General features: G+C 35.6%; 1 protein-coding gene across 1 annotated transcript; it reads right to left on the bottom strand.

Moving 5' to 3' along the window:
- Positions 1 to 1495: 1495 nt before the first annotated feature.
- LOC127983767 (DBH-like monooxygenase protein 2 homolog) lies at positions 1496 to 13716 on the bottom strand. Its single transcript, XM_052586059.1, has 13 exons — positions 13405 to 13716; positions 12470 to 12616; positions 11317 to 11469; positions 10631 to 10714; positions 10392 to 10544; positions 9986 to 10088; positions 9591 to 9757; positions 9425 to 9513; positions 9236 to 9332; positions 9005 to 9064; positions 2043 to 2173; positions 1846 to 1954; positions 1496 to 1744 (listed from the first exon to the last, which is right to left on the bottom strand). The coding sequence occupies exons 1-13, from the start codon at positions 13669 to 13671 to the stop codon at positions 1604 to 1606; spliced, it is 1701 nt and encodes a 566-aa protein (XP_052442019.1). The 5' UTR covers positions 13672 to 13716; the 3' UTR covers positions 1496 to 1603.
- Positions 13717 to 14483: the final 767 nt, after the last annotated feature.

Here is a 14483-nt window from a genome sequence, read left to right as displayed (position 1 = left end):
ATGGATTGTGGTGTGAAAAATTGTGTACTTATGTTTTTAATTTTATTAATGAAAAATTTTAGATTTTTGCTTCGATTTAATAGGAATAGGGATGCTCGTGACAATCAGATAAAACAATAATTTCTCAATTATTTATTTTATAATAATCATTGTTCAGATTGGGACTTCAGAGTGGTTTTGCAACTCATTTTGATTCAAAACAGCACTTCAGGGGACATACAGTATCGCGAATCATTTGATTCAGATCGGGACTTCGGAGCACAGATTATGAATCATTTGATTTAGATCTAAACTTTGGAGCGGGTTCGTAAATCATTATTCAGATTGGGACTTAAGAGTGAGTTTAAAACTCGATTGATTCAGATCGGAACTCTGTAGCACATATCCTGAATCATTTGATTCAGATCAGGACTTCAGAGCGCGTTCATTAATCTTTTGATTCAGATTGCTATTTCAGAGCATGTATCAAAAAAGATTATAATTTATTTTTTTTATAGTTTTTTTAGTAAACAGTACAAAACATTAAATCATTAAGGGAGTATAGTTATAAAAACCAATATAAAGAAAAATAAAATATATAAATACAAATCCCATGAGAAAATTAACCATAGTTTTATTATAGTAAAAATGTAGATTACCACATGTATAACCAAATGTTGTACTACAAATACCATGGTTAAACTATGGTCAGTGTAGCTGGTAATGGTTACTAAGCATGGCGGAGCGTGTGTAAGGCTGGTGAAGGCTTAGCTTTCCCCTGGCCACGGGGTCTTCGGGCAAAAATGCCCCTGCACAAACAAATTAAAACTATTACTTCTGTTGCTAACAAAGTGTAATGAATAGAAAGTGTCGACTGCGGCATTAAATTAAGATTTGCTCATGTTGCTCCGTATTTAATTTTAGGCGTTTTAACATTATTGAGCATTATAATCATTCACACACGATTCTTTTGAGCTTCGAGATGCAGTGGCCAATCAGAGATGTTCAAGTAAGTCATCGCTGAAACTCATCAGCTTTGTTGAATGCGTGCATTTGTTGGTTCTTGCCTAAAAAGACAGGTTTATGTTTGTAATTAATAGATTTGGCTGCCTTTAGCCTTACCCTTGAGTTGGTTCACCCTCTGCCTATGTTACTAAGGTTAAACTTTAGTAATCATGGTGTGTGTGTGTTTTATTTATATATTATCTTGCCCTAATTTTAAATGTTATCATTAAAAGTGCTGAAAATTAAATGAAAGAAAGGGGACGTGGAAAAAATTCTGGGACCTGGCAACCCAGCACATCAATAATTTTTCTGTTTACATACCACTGGATATATTTAATCTGTATTTTGTATTATGAATAATAATTATTATTATTCTGAATCATATTCTCAGTGTGATTCTTTATATAAACTTATTTAAGGCATAAAACACAAATAAACCAATACAAGTGTAAAGTCCATTTCCATCTAATATCAGACAAAATAAAGTACATAGCTTGTTCAATTTATTTTTTATTTTTTAGTGCTTGTGAGCCAAGAGTTTGTAATTTCTGATATTAGTGATATTATTCAGACAATGAAAGACCAGCAAGTTACATCAGTTGTGTTTTGCATTAATGTTTCAAAAGGACTTCCATTGCACTGCCAAACAGAGGAGCAGCAATGATAAAGCAAGACTTTTGTTGGCACTGCCGCTTATGCAGGGTGCAGACGGGATGACTTTGAGGTCAGGAAGTGTCCCTTTATTGTACAATCCGTTGTTCTGGAGATATACATGGAAAAGAGTGTCAGGTAAACGCAGCTGTGGTCAGAACAGAAGCATTCAGTTTGAAAGCTTGATATTGAGGAGGTGTGGACACTTACATTTGAGTTCATTACCCAGACGAGCTGGTCAATTCTCTTCAGTGTTTGTTGGTATTGATCAATAGACGTGTCATTCCAAGTCTTCGTTAACATCATATTGAGCCAAGAACTGCAAAATGATCAAACAAATAGCACATAATTATTAGGGCAAATTTTAAGAGCTAAATGTATTGATAATAAGGGTTTTCAATGATTACCCTGCATCTGTTGCTCCCATTGCATATCCTAAAGATGTAACATTAGGGAAGCTCACACAGGTGCTCAGATTCATAGCTGGATAGTAGAAGAGGAAGGCCAAACACATCTCATTTGAAGTTGAGAGCCCCCCCTGCAGGCAGATAAAGGGAGTTTTAAACATCCATAATCTTTCTTCTCTACAGGTCAGTGATGCGCGGATTAATCCAAAATGAGCGGGTGCCTACGGTCACCCGCGGTTATGAGTCATCCCGCGGTTACGAGTTTTTTTGCATCATTACTCCAGTCACACAAACAGAAGATGAAAATCTCATATTATGATAATGTTGAAAACAGCTGAGTAGATTTTTTTTCAGGTTTCTTTGATTAATAGAAAGTTCAGAAAAACAGCATTTATCTGAAATAGAAATCTCTTGTAAAATGATGTCTTTTGATCAATTTAATGAATCTTTGATTGAAAAACATATTAAAAAAAACATATACATACTGACTAAGCTTTTGAATGATATAGTGTAATGTTGCAAAAGCTTTTTATTTCACATAAATGCTGATCTGTGGATCCTTCTGTTCATCAAAGAATGCTGAAAAAAATGTTATCATCTATTTTAAATATTGATAATCAGCAAATCAGCATATTAAGAATGATTTCTAATTAATGTGACACTGAAGACTGGAGGAATGATGCTGAAAATTCACCTTTGATCACAGGAATACATTACATTTAAAATATATTCAGACAGAAAACAGTTATATAGTATAAATATTTCACAATATTACTGCTTTTGCTGTAGCCTACTTTGGATCAAATACAGGCAGGCTTGGTGAGCAGAAGAGCCTTCTTTCAAAACATTGAAAATCTTACTGTTAAAAAACTGTTAACTATAGGCTATATAGACTACAGAAATGTTATATATATATATATATATATATATATATATATATATATATATATATATATATATGTGTGTGTGTGTGTGTGTGTGTGTGTGTGTGTGTGTGTGTAATTTGATGTGAATGATCACAAAATTCATTTTTGTCATTATATAACCTTTTTAGCATAAAAGGTTCTTTGGAGTTGAGTAAGGAACCCTATGGTTCTATATAGAACCCCAATGAACCCTTTTTTCTAAGAGTGTGTTGTCATAACGTTCACCTTGGAGATTGAAGATGTTTCTTTTTTGAGACCCCAGGAGCCCAAATTCAGACCCAGAACAATAGAACCCACAAAAGAGGTGGGAGTTCAAAGGAGTAATCTTTATATTACCAAACTGCAGGGAGAGGAAGCGTAGATATAAGTCATGATCTGCAAGATTAACCACAATCTGATGTGATCCGACCACCTCAGAGAAAACCAGTGTTAAGCTGCTGCAAGAGCTTTAGAAGCACAGCAGCTGTGGCCAAAGAGTTCTCCTGTGTTCTGATTGGTGGATGATGAAGATGATTGGATAAAGTCTAGAGCAATCAAATAGTGGGTGATCTGCTCACCTTATGTACGTGGATGTTTCGACGTGGAAAGCAGTTCGGAATGGAAATATTGATATTTTATTTGTTAACATACTTTTCGTACCTTAAAATCAGTAAATGTTATGAAATTAGAGAACAACTTCAGATTGTGAATCATTTGAGTCAATTCGGGAGTTCAGAGCGTGATTCATTTGAGTCAGTTTGGGAGTTCAAAGTAGGTTTGCCAATCATTTGAGTCATTTTGGGAGTTCGAAGTATGGAGCGTGAATCATTTGAACCAGTTTGGGAGTTCGGAGCGGGATCGCGAATCATTTAAATCAGTTAGGGAGTTCGGAGCGGGATCGCGGATCATTTGAGTCAGTTAGGGAGTTCGGAGCGGGTTCGCGGATCATTTGAGTCAGTTAGGGAGTTCGGAGCGGGTTCGCGAATTATTTGAGTCAGTTTGAGAGGTCGGAGCGGGATCGCGAATCATTTGAGTCAGTTTTGGGATCGCGAATCATTTGAGTCAGTTTGGGAGTTCGGAGCGGGATCGCAAATCATTTGAGTGAGTTCGTGAGTTCAAAGCGGGTTCGCAAATCATTTGAATCAGTTCGGGAGTTAGTAGCGGGTTCGCGAATCATTTGAGTCAGTTTGGGGATCGCGAATCAATTGAGTCAGTTTGGGGATCGCAAATCATTTGAATCAGTTCGGGAGTTCGGAGCGGCTTCGCGAATCATTTGAGTCAGTTCGGGAGTTCGCTTTTTTGACGTTTGCTGGCTAATTAAATTACAGTTAATTATGATTAATGATTACAAAGGGAGTTACATTTGAATATTTTCACAAATATACATAGCCTATTTAAAATATGAGACACCAATGTTTCTGGAGTTGAAGACACAGAATATGACACATGCTTATTCCATAACTGTTTTATTTTCTATTTTGGTTCATGTAAATTATTATTTATTTATTAATTTTTTATTTATTTTTAGATTAACTGCCTTTTTTCCAAGGCATTGTTAGATGCTAGTGTTTCCTGTCATAGCTATGCAAAGTTTTGATTTCAAAAACAGTATCATAGCTATTAAACTATATATCTTATGATTTTAAATCTGTATTTAACCAAAAAAAGATTGCAAAGTAAAAAGAGCTGCTAAAGTCCTATTTTGAGGTGGTTGTACTTTACAATCTTAATTCAAGTGAAGAAGGATTCTGAAATCTGAGAGTAATCAGTGTTGAGTACTGTATCATTAAACCTGCCAGCTTTAGATGATTCAAAATAATCAAAATTTGAAAACAATAGAAATTTAGAAAAGTAATCAAAAAGTAATCAAATGTAATCAGTTACATTACTTAAAGTCACTTGAAACAGTGACACTTAATATTACATTTTAAATAAGGTAATTTGTAATCTGTAACCTATAACATTTCCAAAGTAACCCTCCCAACACTGGACCTGACACCTTGCAACTCAGACAAAGACAGTTGACAAAATCAAACTAATATAAACTCATATTGGATTTTAAAGGGCATAAACAAAATCCTAAAAAAAAAAACTGTAATAATAACAGATTGCAAAATAAAAATTGTTTTGATTAGCAGATTTTTTTTTACTATATAAATTTGAATACATTGTAAAATAAAGTCAATATTTCAGGCAAAAATGTAGTTGTTTTAAACTCAAATATGCGGTTTATTTATAATGACAGCGTCTTAAAAAATGTGTTTCGCCGATCTTGGAGATGAGCTCCATGCGATCAGCAGGAGCTCCGTCATCATGTATCCGCCGAGAGCAGCCTCACCTCGGCTAGATCTTCTGACATTTGCCGCTGGCTCTGATGTCTCTTTAGTGGTTCAAGATAAAATATAATTTGTTTGGGGTAAAATGAAACATTTCTTATCTTTAGCCTTTATTCAATTTATCTATTAATATGTTTTTTATATATATAGGTCCTTTTTATTCCTGTCTCTATAGAAATATGAACTTTTGTCATATAGCTCCGGTTGACTGCTCACTGACAACAGAAGAGACTTCTTTCAAAACATTAAAAATCTTACTGTTAAAAAACAGTTGACTAGTAGGCTATATAGATTACTGAAATGTTATATCGTAATGTTATATATATATATATATATATATATATACACACACACACACACATATATATATATATATATATATATATATATACATATATATATATATATATACATATATATATATATATACATATATATATATATATATACATATATATATATATATACATATATATGTGTGTGTTGTGTGTGATTTCTGTCCCCCTCACTTCTGAAAAGATGGCTACTCCCTTGTAAAAAGGCTACTCTCTGAGTGATTATGTAATCCATATGAAATGTGCATTTCTCTCTGGCATTCATGGCAAGTCCGCATCGTCAACTTCATCTTTGCAGCGACACAGAAAACAACAGTTTATTACTAAACAATTAAATATCTCAAACCAGCAGGCCATTCTGGGTTGAGCGAGCAACCAGAATGAGTGAGCAGAGCGGAATATTCAGAAATGCGATCTTCGCTCACGAGCTCTGATCGGAACAAACTTGAACCTCACAGACATAGCCAGATTTGTACTATTTGAGTACAAATTATGAGCTTATTGATGAATTTTTAATCATTCTAAACAAAATGAGAATATATTACTATTTTTTTTTTTTTTTTTGCCTACTTCCTACGTCTATGGCCCAATGATGCTATGATGAGCATTTACTGCTTTTAAAAAATACGGGTCAGGAAGCGGCTCGGGTACAATATTTTCTTTTTTTGTGGTCCGAGTTTGGTCAGGTTAGTTGAAAACATCGGTCGGGTGTCGGTTATTAATACATTGACCAGCGCATCACTGCTACAGGTGAGCTTAATTAATTAGAATGTTCATTTATTTCAGTAATTCAACTTGTTTATTAAATAAATTCAATGCAAACGGAATGAATTATTTGGTTCTTTTAATTGTGATGATTTTGGCTCCCATTTAACAAAAACCCACCAAATCACTAGATCAACAAATTAGAATACTTCATAAGACCAATAAAAAAAAAAGGTCTGGAAAGTATGTTGTTTTACTGTACATGTGCTCAAAACTTGGTAGGGGCTCCTTTTGCTTTAATTACTTCCTCAATTCGGCATGGCATGGAGGAGATCAGTTTGTGGCACTGCTCAGGTGGTATGGAAGCCCAGGTTACTTCGATAGTGTCCTTAAATTCATTTCGCATTTTTTTTTGGTCTCTTGTTTCTAAATTCCTCTTGACAATACAGCAATTCAGGTCTGGTGAGTTTGCTGGCTACTCAAGCACACCAACACCATGGTCATTTAACCAAATTTTTGTGCCTTTGGCAGTGTGGCCAGGTGCTAAATCCTGCTGGAAAAAAGAAATCAACATCTTCAAAAAGCTGGTCAGCAGAATAAAGCATGAAGTGCTCCAAAATTTCTAGATAAATGGGTGCAATGACTTTGGTTTTTAAAAAGACACTATGGACCAGTGATCCTCAAATCTGGCTCGCGAGATCCACTTTCCGGCGAAGTTTAGCTCGAACCCTAATCAAACACACGAGTTTGCTAATCAGTTTCTTCAGGATCATTAGAAAAATCACAGGCAGGTGTGTTTAATTGGAGTCGGAGCTAAACTCTGCAGGAAACTGGATCTCGCGAGCCAGATTTGAGGATCACTGCTATGGACCAACAGCAGCAGATTACATTGCACCACAAATCACAGACTGTGGAAACTTAACACTGGACTTCAAGCAACTTGGACTATGAGCTTCTTCACCTTTCCTCCAGACTAGGACCTTGGTTTCCAAATGAAATACACATTCCTTGACACGTCTGTGTGGTGGCTCTTGATGCCTTGACCCCAGCCTCAGTCCATTCCTTGTGAAGTTCACTCAAATTCTTTAATCGATTTTGCTTGACAATCCTCATAAGACTGCAGTTCTCTCGGTTGGTTGTGCATCTTTTCTTACACACTTTTTCCTTCCACTGTGTGGACAGCCAGCTTCTTTGGGAATCAATGTTTGTGGCTTTACCCTCCTTGTGAAGGGTGTCAATGATTGTCTGCTGGACAACTGTCAGGTCAGCAGTTTTCCCCATGATTGTGTAGCCTAGTGAACCACACTGAGAAACCTTTTTGAAGGCTCAGGAAACCTTTGCAGGTGTTTTGAGTTAATTAGCTGATTGGCATGTCACCATATACTAATTCAGTGATCCTCAAATCTGGCTCGCAAGATCCAGTTTCCTGCAGAGTTTAGCTCCGAATCCAATTAAACACACCTGCCTGTGATTTTCTAATGATCCTGAAGACACTGATTAGCAAACTCATGTGTGTTTGATTAGGGTTAGAGCTAAACTTCGCCGGAAAGTGGATCTCGTGAGACAGATTTGAGGATCACTGTACTAATTTGTTAAGATAGTGTTTTGGTGGGTTTTTGTTGAATGTGAACCAAAACCATCACAGTTAAAAGAACCAAAAGACTTAGGCCCAATCCCAATTCTATTTTATACCCCTTCCCCTACCCCTCCGCCAACCTCTTTCCCTTGTCCCTTGAAACAGAGAGTCATGGGGTAGGGGAGAAAATATTCCCCTAAGGATTGGGACACCACTACCATGTCGTCACACGCCATCATTCTTCATCTAACTCTTACAATACATACATATACTGGTGTGCTGGTGTGTATTAGAGCCTTTAATTATCATTCTTTATTAATTAGCTGCGAACACACGCAACTTCCATTTCTTTTTCTCTTTCTCTCTCTCTCTCTCTCGAATAGGCAATATTTGAGAAAATGGTTTCGCGATTTCTAAATATTGGGGAGATTAGCCCCCATCAATGTCTACGGCAGTTATCACCCAGATCAGACATATGTTGTGGCACTATCATGCAGTCTGTAATGATATAACGTTATCAAATATTAGCAATTTTTTTGCAAACATTTCTTTGAGTAACATGACCATTAATATGAACTCACATTTGAATGAAACATAAAACAAATTATTACTTTTGGTTAAAATCTTTATTTATGCCAAAAAAAAGCTTACATTTATGTGTCTTTTTGTGCACTGAAGCAGCTGAATTATTTTCTTATATTCTGGACATGGACAGTATACTGTACACACACTTTCAATGGAGGGACAGAAAGCTCTTGGACTAAATCTAAAATATCTTAAACTGTGTTCCGAAGATGAACGGAGGTCTCACGGGTTTGGAACGACATGAGGGTGAGTCATTAATGACATAATTTTAATATTTGAGTGAACTAACCCTTTAACTTTTTATTTGGCCCACAAAAGTCTTCATTATCTTTACTAGGTAGCCAACAGGAAAATAGAAATGCAACAGGACATGGAAAAATCATACACATATCAAGAACATAAGAAGACATACTTGCACCTACCAGACTCTGATCACTTTCAATATAATGAGAATCAATCAAATTTGAAGATACATACCATTAAAAAAAGACAATATAAGCCTCTGTGTAAATGTACTAACCCATGTGAGTGTGCTGCGGTTTTCAGTATTATAGGTGCACTCCACCAGCAATTTGTCACCCTGGAAGACCAAAATGTTTCTTTATTTCACTTAATGCGATTAATTACTGTATATACAAAAATTATATAGACTTAATGTGTAAATGCGGTATCGTGTACATATATTTGATATTTATGCTTAAAATCCCTGTAAACTTAACAGCATGGTAACCTTTTAAAACCAAGCACTTACCAACTTCGCTGTCTTAGTTTTACCCAAGTTTGTCACTTCCTGATATTCAAAATCATAGTTTTCATCCGCAGCTAGAAGATCGATCTGTTTACCTCCTCTGAAGAGGATAATAATTTACAAACCAATAGCATTTCATTGCAGTAACATTAGGTTATGAACCACAGAAGAAAGGAATGCACACAGGTTTACCTGAAGTGTCCGACTCGCACCTTCCGTCCAGCTAAGTGTGTGTGCAGCATCGCAGAGAAAACCTGAAGATCAGTTGGTGTCTCCAGAACCTGTAGAGCACAGAACACAGGATCATCCAGTCATCTGCTGAATCTGTTCGAGAGAGTGAGTAGATAAACATACAAACCTCTGGAATATAAGCAGTGTCACACAGGCCGTATGTGAGGAAGGATTTGGCTTTGGGTGGGATGGCGTACCCAGGGGTGATTGCGAGTCCTGTCATCAGAACAGCTGCATCATGCTGACGGAGTTCAGATGTGTAATAGAATCGCAGACCTGAGTTATCAACTCGACCTGTGCAGACAAGAAAGTATTATTTTATCATATCAAAAAGTCTTGAAGTTATAGTTCACCCAAAAATGTACATTTGATGAGGGCATCTACTGAAGAAACAAAGTCACATACATCTTGGATGCCCTGTGGGTAAGCAGATAAACATGACATTTACATTCTTGGGTGAAATATCCCTTTAAATGTTTATCACAGTGTGGTATTTCACATTGTAAACCACTCCTGACTGACCTGAAATTTTATTGGGATTGTTGAAATGCACTTCAAGTCTGTAGAAAAAATCGCCAACATTTCCTCCAATTGGAAGTCCTGCCACCTCAGGAAATTCAAAAGCCTTGAAAAATATTATTTTAATGAAAAGGTAATCAGTAATTTGACCTCATTAATAAAGTTTTACATATAAATGATATTCCAATAGACCTAATAAAGTATAATTGCTAATAAATGCTGAAAATGAATCATCCTCTGGAGGTGGAACTTGTCAATGAATCAGTTCAGAAAACCCCTTCGACTCTCAGTTAAGTGTCGAACTGATCTGATTCTTGATTTAATCGCAGCAGTTAATGATTTCTTCAAGTGATTAATGGCTTAACTTTTTTATCAAATGCGTTCAACTTAAGTCACAGGTGAGACTAACCCCTCCGCCAATTCCCCACACAGCCACAGTCTCCATACACTCTCCATCAATCCCAGTGTAACACTCCTCCTCAAACGGCTCGGTCACACTCGGAGGGCAGCGGTACAGCAACAGATGATGCACGAGGTCAAAGTTTGTGATCACCGGCTCAATCTGGACATAATGAAAATAAGTTGAATAGTTTCATGATTGATAGATTGGTTGGATAGATTGTGTGTTAAGTTCTTAAACTCACTTACGCGATAAATGTGCTTTTTGCGATCAAATGTTGGGGCTTTCATGATCTTGCAGTGATAGTAGGTTTGTTTGGCTGGTACAGTGAACTGAAATGAGTTTGTAAATGTAAGCAATGAGTAAAGCCATAGGGTCAGTTAGTAGTTTTTCTTCATCAAGGAAGCATAAAATTGACCAAATGTTACAGTAAAGTCATATAAAATATTTTTATTTCAAATAAATTCTGTTCTCTTTAAATTTCTATTCATCAAAAACCCTTTTAATAAATGTTTCTTCAGCAACTCATCAGCAGTTTAGAATGATCCTAAAGGATCATGAAGACTCTTAACAATGGCTGCTGAAATTCAGCTTTGTAATCACAGGAATAAATTACATTTTAAAGAATTTTCAAATAGAAATAATAATTGATTTTAAACTGTAATAATATTTCTCAACATTGCTGTTGTATTTTTTTTATTAATTATTAGTAATGTTTTATTAAATTAATGCAGCGTTGGTGACCATAAGTGAAAAAATCTAAAATTTTAATCTAAAAAAAAAACAACAACAAAAAACCAAGTCCACTGTACATTGCAACATTATGCTCTAATTTAAATAAATATTTTAATAATCTGAATTTGTGGCATCATTTTTTAACAGAAAACTGATTTTACGTACAGAACAGCAAAACAACAATTAAAATCTTTCTTACATTAACCATAGTTATGTCAAAGAAGTTGCTGTTTGGAGGGTTGACCCGAGGCATGTACTTTAACAGGTTCAGCTCCTTTGTGCCTCTTTGGGCGCTGTGGTATGTGATGTCATCAGTCTGTCCATATGCATAGATCAGCTTCATGGGGAGATCCTGATAATCCAATAAAAACACTATTACTTGATGCCTTTACTTGAAATGAGAAGCTTTTTTACCACATGTACACTGCCATTAAATGCAGTTGCAGTTGTAAAAGTTTGCAGTGTGTGTGTCGCTCCTGATAACTCATTGTTAGCTATTTTTGCTCTAGAATTTCAGGGATCTCTTTCAAAACAATTGCTTGTTATATCACTATGGGAACACCACCGGGCGTGATAGACCATGAATGCACCAATTACACCAAATCTGTCTGAAGGATGGATCAATCACAACTCATGACAAGGAGCCTACCCCCTCCCTATATAAACAGCTGTGATCCCCGGAACGGCATTCTTGTTCTCTTCCCCTTGAAGACTTTCCTTCAGCACCTAGACTGTGCTGCTTTCTGTTCCTAGATGAACTGTCAAGGTTGACCTTGCTGAACGCAGTATGGTCAAGGAGATAATCCATTGCAGATTTTCTGCTTGTCACTGAGCTTCTTTGCTTCACTGTTATTAGCGATGTTTCCTATCCTGGCTCACGCGTTAAGGTGAGCTAAGTTTAAGGGATATATGACTCTCCATGTCAGTCCAGTTTCCGCAGAGAAAGAAAAGGAAATGTGGATACATGATCTCGGGTGTCAGTTTACTAATCACTATGAGTGAAATATGGCATTTTCTTTTCATCTTACATTCATATAGCCGCTGTTCAATTAGCGCCACCCACTGGCATTTGCACTTCGTTCGATGTTTGTTTCATGCCAGTGATTTATGTAGCATACTTTTACAAATCTAAAATCAGAACATTCTGTTTTGTTTCGAATTTTAAAACTATAATTTAAATCAAAAACTGCTCATGCTATATTTTCATCAACACTAAAATTATAATAGATTTTAGAGTATTTAACAGTAGTATGTTTACATAGTCAACTCAATCACGTAATTAATTGTTTTGACTTTTAAACTTTATCCAGTATAACTATATAACTATATAAAAAATGGTTAAACAGGCTCACAGTGATTGGTAAATCCTTGTCATCACAAGAGCTGATGGACCTCTGAAACTTCATGACTGTTTTCCCATTAGACTCAGTCAGGGACAGGAGTTTGTAGTTCTGTTGCTCGTCAACCACAGGCATTGAATTCCCCCCAGCATGACGATCCTGAACATGGAAAAGAAAGAGAAATGAAGCATGCATGTGTGCATGGCAACAGTTGTATTTATGATGCTGTAGTTATAGTTTTAGTTGCAGTTCCTAATCCAGTTAAGATGGGCTATAAGTTGAACACTCTGACTAACAAGCTATTACAGTAATATCAGGTTATTGTTACCAATATTTTCTAATTTTATAATATATCGTTTGAAAAACAAATATTAATAAATACAGTTTATTAGTGTAATAAAAAGTGGACTGTCACTCTTGTAAGGTTGCTTACTTTATAAAATATTCCTGCTTAAAGCCACCGAGGACACTAAATATGTAGTTCATAATTAATTAACTACATGAAATACATACCAGTATTAATACAGAATAAAGAGAACAAAATATACACTTATATTTAATATAAAAATTAGATTTATAGAGCATGTAACTTCACTGTAATTTGCTTATTGACATTATCAGCCCAATTCTTGATGTTTAAGACTAAGGTAACCTAAATATAATAAGTTACATTGTAGATAATGAACTAAATGTGAAATACATGATGAATTAGAATCGACAGTATACAGAACTAAATATCAATAGAATATAAAATTATTTGTATCTCCACCATAAACAACTTGAACTTTATCAGCTTGTTTTGATGACATGAAAGACTAAGAAACAAATATATAAAACTATAACTAAAAAAATTAAATATGAATAAGAATTAAGCACATAAAGAACAAAATATCAAAAGAATATAATTTCACTGTTAGTGACTGATAGTTATCAGTCTCAGTGTTTACCGTGAAATAACTGCCTTTGGGTCCAACTCCTCCAATGACCATATCGGCTCCAGTCATTCCTCCTTTGGGGCTGAAGCCAAAACCGACCCAGCCGCTGGTGCTGACCGTGAGCTGGAACAAGATTGTGCCCTGGATCTCATCAAATCCCCACTTCAGCCGCACCTTGAGCTCGGGGTCCAGATATTCAGAGAAAGGCAGAAGAGGGTCTTCCTGAGCCCAGGACCACTGGACTGAAAGAAGAAGCAGAACAAGAGATAATGTGACCATGTTTGCTTTTCAAAATCTGATAAATAGTGTCTTTGTAAGGAGTTTGAGAAGGCAGTAACATGAAACTGCACTTTAACAGCCCTATTTAAGCTGTCTGTAACCCCCCCTCACCTGATCTCAATTCTCCTCCTCTCATTCTGGTCCGGTGAATCAGGTTCCTCATCACCTGGTGTTGTTGGCTACAAGAGAGATTACAATCAACTTTTAAAAGCACTTTTCATCTTTTCATGTAAAAGCATTCAAAAATAATTCTTTATTAAACAAATATTTATTTTAGGGATGTGATGAACTGTAAGCAGAGAACAGTGGCACTTACTAATTCATGACTATGGCAGAGATGGATTAGTAAATGATGTTACACAATTTAAAGTAAATACAGTATTATATTTTTGCCTTTTCAGTATTACATCAAAGCAAACGAGGTGAGGTCAAGAGTTTCCTTGACAACCAAATATAAAAGGGCGAAAATGAAAGGAATACCTAATGTTAAAGTATTATTTCAAATCACAACATAATTATTATTAGAAAGGAATGTTGAGATGAACTCAAAGGCACAAGAAGTTTTAATATCTTAATGTTATCAGTGGAGCAAAATTCTAAAGATTTAAAAAAAAAGTGAATTACTGTCAAAAAATAAGTTTCTGTTGAATTTTGACAGAGCAAGAAAATTTATGTGAACAAATCTACTATATTATGATATATTTGCAATTAACATATTGCTTGCAAATAATTATTTAATCAAAATAGTGGCAAGAATAGTTTTCGCCACCTACTGTTGTAATAATGTAAACTAAAGACAAATGGGATTTAAA

Source organism: Carassius gibelio, chromosome B20 (genome assembly GCF_023724105.1).
Source record: "Carassius gibelio isolate Cgi1373 ecotype wild population from Czech Republic chromosome B20, carGib1.2-hapl.c, whole genome shotgun sequence".
In the NCBI taxonomy this organism is placed as follows: Eukaryota; Metazoa; Chordata; class Actinopteri; order Cypriniformes; family Cyprinidae; genus Carassius; species Carassius gibelio.
The sequence above is the reverse complement of the archived record's forward strand: the minus strand, read 5'-3'. Positions and strand labels throughout refer to the sequence as shown.